The 5,654-nt window shown below is 39.9% G+C and overlaps 1 protein-coding gene across 1 annotated transcript in view; it reads left to right on the top strand.

Moving 5' to 3' along the window:
- The first annotated feature begins 4,012 nt into the window (after positions 1 to 4,012).
- LOC107655261 (uncharacterized) overlaps positions 4,013 to 5,654 on the top strand; it is a 5,706-nt gene continuing 4,064 nt past the window's right edge. The window contains exons 1-7 of the mRNA XM_016442709.1: positions 4,013 to 4,019; positions 4,407 to 4,488; positions 4,603 to 4,679; positions 5,022 to 5,297; positions 5,400 to 5,426; positions 5,465 to 5,491; positions 5,579 to 5,611. Of these exons, the coding sequence (XP_016298195.1) occupies positions 4,473 to 4,488; positions 4,603 to 4,679; positions 5,022 to 5,297; positions 5,400 to 5,426; positions 5,465 to 5,491; positions 5,579 to 5,611 (456 nt within the window). The 5' untranslated portion in view covers positions 4,013 to 4,019; positions 4,407 to 4,472. The remainder of the gene's footprint in view (positions 4,020 to 4,406; positions 4,489 to 4,602; positions 4,680 to 5,021; positions 5,298 to 5,399; positions 5,427 to 5,464; positions 5,492 to 5,578; positions 5,612 to 5,654) is intronic.

The following is a 5,654-nucleotide window of genomic DNA, read 5'->3' as shown; positions in this document are numbered from 1 at the left end:
CTACGGCTCTGTGTAGTAAATGCCGCTCCATCTGAAAGCACGTGTTGGAGATTTACTACTAATCACAGAACCGGCTTTACTGATGAGATGTGCATGAAAATCGCATTCGATTATTTGCACAGCCCTAACACCAGTGTATCAATACATGTTAAAATGTTAATGTAGCCTCCTTACTGTTTTTCCCTGACACATTTATAATAATTTATTCTGCCGGTGTGCGTGGCAAGCTTTATGCATCTAATTGAGCGATTATTAGGCTATGTAGGCAATTAAAGGCTCATTATAATGATTTAAATGGTTTTTTAATAAAAGTGCGATTAGTCGACTAATGCTTAAAATGAACGACTATTAGTTGACATGCAAAATCTTTAGTTGTGGGCAGCCCTACAAATAACGAAGTTGCCTTGGTGACAGGAGCTTCCAGTGGAGAAAGTACAGACAAAGTGCAGACATAAACCTACATATAATTTATGGTAATAGAATGAAATATAACACTAATAATAATGAGACCAGATCATAAATGTAAAAATAATAGCTATATGGTAATAAAATATAGAGAGAAAACAGACAGAATTATGAATGTGAAAATGTTTTGAGAAGTTATGTACAAAATATAGAGAAAATAGAAAAAAAATGTATGAATGCACTATTTTACAGTTAAACATTTTTGAGAAGTTTTCTTCGTTGTAAGACGGCAGAAGTGACGCAACTGGTAACTGTAATGCGTGAGCTTTCAAAAAGTTTCTTGTGCACATGTGAAACACTGCTTGTGAGCACGTGAAAGTCTGTATATTTTTTATTTTTGCAAATGTCCCTTTAGGGGCTCCGTATTAACACACTGGTTTGTAGTGCAAACAGTTTTACTTTGCACATTGTTATTCTTCTCATTATTTCCCTACAAAGGCTAATGAATCAAAAGTCTCGCACATTCAAAGAAAATGGTGGGAAAACACCGGATCATGAGCTGATCACCCGAATGAAGTGAGCTCTATGTTTTGAAACATGCAGCGAACTGACTTGATGAAGGGATTAAGCCATATTGTGCTTTCGGTTTTAGTTTGTTTGACAGATACTGTGCCAAAGCATAATGGCCCAAAACACAACTTTAAAGACCTTTTTTTTCTCAGTAAATATATTTCTAAAGGTGCTGTTGACATGAAATTTTCACCAGATGTTGGTAACAACCCAAGTAATCTATACATACAAAGAAAAAACAAGTAAGTTCAGAAATTACGTTATGTGTAATCAAATGGAATGACCGAGGGAAAAGTATTGAACAATGCGCTTCGCTTTGAAACAGACTTGATGAAGGGATTAAGCCATATTGTGCTTTTGGTTTCATTTTGTTTGACAGATACTGTGCCAAAGCATAATGGCCCAAAACACAACTTTAAAGACCTTTTATGTTAGAATATTTTAAAAATCTACACCCCTTGCCCAAATTACCTATATCGGTTCATACCGTCAAGTGACCACGATGATACTGAGACAGTTTTGCTATCATGATACCACAATATTCATAATTGGTGCGTTCCAAATGGGATATATCGCCCTCCGAAGGGCACTTTGGAGTAAAGGTGCTGTTGACTTGAAATTTTCACCAGATGTCGGTAACAACCTAAATAATCCATACATACAAAGAAAACAAAACAAATAAGTTCAGAAATTAAGTTCTGTGTAATAAAATGGAATGACACTGGGAAAAAATATTGAACTACTGAAATTAATTCAATACTTCATACAAAAGCCTTTTGTTGGTAATGACAGCTTCAAGAAGCCTCCTGTATGGAGAAACTAGTCGCATGCATTGCTCAGGTGTGATTTTGGCCCATTTTTCCACAGTCTTCAAATCTTGAAGGTTCAATGGGCCTCTTCTATGAACTCTGATCTGTAGTTCTTTCCATATATAAAAATCTACACCCCTTGCCCAAATTACCTATATCGGTTCATACCGTCAAGTGACCACGATGATACTGAGACAGTTTTGCTATCATGATACCACAATATTCATAATTGGTGCGTTCCAAATGGGATATATCGCCCTCCGAAGGGCACTTTGGAGTGAAAACAATCATGTCCACCATGTTGAAAGGGTCGTTCCAAACCAAAAGCCACTTCAAAGGGCCCTTCGGAATGAAGGATTTCGAAGGATACAACTGATGGACACTTCGGGCCCCCATGATCCTTTGCACAGGGAAGTTGTTTGGCGTCACACCCTGCGTTCTATCCGGAAGGGCTCTAGTTCTTTCCATAGATTTTCTATTGGATTCAAGTCAGGTGATTGGCTGGGCCATTCTAGCAGCTTTACTTTCTCTGAAACCAAATGAGAGTTTCCTTGGCTGTGTTTGGGATCATTGTCTTGCTGAAATGTCCAGCCTTGTTTCATCTTCATCATCCTGGTAGATGGCAGCAGATTTTTATCAAGAATGTCTCGGTACATTTTTCCATTCATCCTTCCTTCAATTATATGAATTTTGCCAGTGCCATACCATAATGTTTTGGGGTGATGTGCAGTGTCATTTAACCTCCAAACATGGTGTGTATTATGGCATCCAAAGAGTTTTTAATTTTGGTCTCATCTGACCAGACTATATTCTCCTAGTATTTCACAGGTTTGTCTAAATGTTGTGCAGCAAACTTTAAACGAGCTTCAACATGCTTTTTCTTCAGCAATGGAGTCTTGCATGGTGAGCCTGTATACAGGCCACGGTGGTTGAATGCATTACTTGTTGTTTTCTTTGAAACAATTGTACATGCTAATTCCAGATCTTTCTGAAACTCCACAAGTGGTCCTTGGCTCTTAGACAACTCTTCTGATAATTATTTTCACTCCTCTGTTAGAAATCTTGTGAGGAGCACCTGGTTGTGGCCGGTTTATGGTGAAATTATGTTCTTTCCACTTCTGGATTATGGCCCCAGCAGTGCTCACTGGAACATTCAGAAGTATAGAAATCCTTCTGTAACCAATGGCATCAGTATTTTTTGCAACAATAAGGTTGCAACAGTCTTGAGAGAGCTCTTTGCTTTTACCCATCATGAAATGTTTCTTGACACGTTGGTCATGAGACACCTTTTTATAGGCCATCAGTTGAGACTGAACCAGCTAATATTAATTTCCACTGACAAGGGGCAGGATTGCTTTCTAATTACTGACAGATTTCAGCTGGTATCTTGGCTTTCCATGCTTTTTTGCACCTCCCTTTCTTCTCGTGTGTTTAATAAGTTTTCCCTGTGTCATTCCACTTTATTACACAAAACTTAATTTCTGAACTTATTTGTTTTGTTTTCTTTGTATTTATGGATTGCTTTGGTTGTTACCGACATCTGGTGAAAATTTCATGTCATGGAAATGTCAACAGCACCTTTGGAAATATATTTACTGAGAAAAATGGTGACGTGTTCAATACTTATTTTACCCGCTGTGTGTGTGTATATATATATGTATGTTAATGAAACAAATATCAGCTTACCTTTTCAATATATGTAACGATTTCATCATTGCTCAGCTCAACAAAGGATCTCATTTTGAAACTTATGTACGCAACTGCTGTCACATCTATAAAAAATCAGATTCATATCATCATATGTGAATAAAACTTTAATCTATACATAAAACCTGGGTTGTGAATAAGAAGAAGAAGAAGAAGAAGAAGAAATGAATGAACCTATAAAATAAACTTTGCTTACTTTGCAGGACAGCTTCTGGAGTTGAGGGTGTTGATTGACTTGCTGATTGAGTTGTAGACACAAGTTGAGTTGTTGTCAGTTGAGAGGTAAATGTTGGTGTTGCTGTTCGAGTTGTAGATGTTAATGCACTTGATTTCAATGTTGATGCAGTTGATGTAGTTTGAGCTGTTGATGTTGATCCAGTTGATGTCACTGCTGGCACAGTTGATATTGTTGATAGAGTGGTAGATGTTGGTGCAGTTAATGTTAAGGTTGGTGCTGTTGATATTGAGGATGGTACAGTTGTTGTTACTAGAGTGGTAGATGTTGGTGCAGCAGTTGTTGGTAGAGTGGTAGATGTTGGTGCAGTTGTTGTTGATAGAGTGGTGAATGTTGGTGCAGTTGTTGTTGATGGAGTAGTAGATGTTGGTGCAGCTGATGTTGAGGTTGGTGCAGTTGTTGTTGATGGAGTGGTAGATGTTGGTGCAGTTGATGTTGGGGTTGGTGCAGCAGTTGTTGATGATAGAGTGGTAGTTGGTGCAGTTGTTGATAGAGTGGTGGATGTTTGTGCAGTTGTTGCTGAGGTTGGTGCAGCAGTTGTTGGTAGAGTGGTATATGTTGGTGCAGGTGATGTTGATGTTAGTACAGTTGATGTTGAGGATGGTACGTTTGTTGTAACTACAGTGGTAGATGTTGGTGCAGTTGATCTTAAGGTGAGTGCAGCAGTTGCTGATGAAGAGGTAGATGTTGGTTTAGTTGTTGTTGATAGAGTGGTGGATATTGGTGCAGTTGTTGTTGATAGAGTGATGGATGTTGGTGCAGGTGTTGCTGAGGTTGGTGCAGTTGTTGATGGAGTGGTAGATGTTGGTACAGTTGTTGTTGGTGCAGTTGATGTTGGTGCAGAAGTTGTTGGTAGGGTGGTGGATGTTGGTGAAGTTGTTGTTGAAAGAGTGGTGGATGTTGGTGCAGTTGTTGCTGAGGTTGGTGCAGTTGTTGTCGATGGAGTGGTAGATGTCAGTACAGTTGATGTTGAGGTTGGCGCAGCAGTTGTTGGTAGAGTGGTAGATGTTAGTAAAGTTGATGTTGATGGAGTGGTAGATGTTGGTGCTGTTGATGCTGAGGTTGGTGCAGTTGTTGATATTGTGGTAGATGTTGCTGAGGTTGGTGCAGTTGTTGTTAACAGAGTGCTAGATGTTGGTACAGTTGTTGTTAATGGAGTGGTAGATGTTGGTGCAGTTGATGTTGAGGTTGCTGCAGCAGTTGTTGATAGAGTGGTAGATGTTGGTGCAGTTGTTGTTGTGGTTGGTGCAGCAGTGGTTGGTAGAGTGGTAGATGTTGGTGGAATTGATGTTGAGGTTGGTGCAGTTGTTGGTGATAGAGTGGTGGATGTTGGTGCAGTTGATATTGAGGTTGGAGCAGCAGTTGCTGGTAGAGTGGTAGATGTTGGTGCAGTTGATATTGAGGTTGGTGCAGTAGTTGTTGGTAGAGTGGTAAATGTTGGAGCAGTTGTTAGAGTGGTGGATGTTTGTGCAGTTGTTGTTGAGGTTGGTGCAGCAGTTGTTGGTAGAGTGGTAGATGTTGGTGAAGTTGATGTTGAGGTTGGTGCAGCAGTTGTTGGTAGAGTGGTAGATGTTGGTGAAGTTGATGTTGAGGTTGGTGCAGCAGTTGTTGGTAGAGTGGTAAATGTTGGAGCAGTTGTTAGAGTGGTGGATGTTTGTGCAGTTGTTGTTGAGGTTGGTGCAGCAGTTGTTGGTAGAGTGGTAGATGTTGGTTTGGTGCAGTTGTTGTTGATGGAGTGGTAGATGTTGGTGCAGTTGATGTTGAGGTTGGTGCAGCAGTTGTTGGTAAAGTGGTAGATCTTGGTAAAGTTGATGTTGATGAAGTGGTAGATGTTGGTGGCGTTGACGTTGAGGTTGGTACAGTTGTTTTTAACAGAGTGGTAGATGTTGGTGCAGTTGATGTTGGGGGTGGGGCAGCAGTTGGTGGTG

Source organism: Sinocyclocheilus anshuiensis, unplaced genomic scaffold (assembly GCF_001515605.1).
Source record: "Sinocyclocheilus anshuiensis isolate Anshui unplaced genomic scaffold, SAMN03320099.WGS_v1.1 scaffold988, whole genome shotgun sequence".
Lineage (NCBI taxonomy): Eukaryota > Metazoa > Chordata > Actinopteri > Cypriniformes > Cyprinidae > Sinocyclocheilus > Sinocyclocheilus anshuiensis.
The sequence above is the reverse complement of the archived record's forward strand: the minus strand, read 5'-3'. Positions and strand labels throughout refer to the sequence as shown.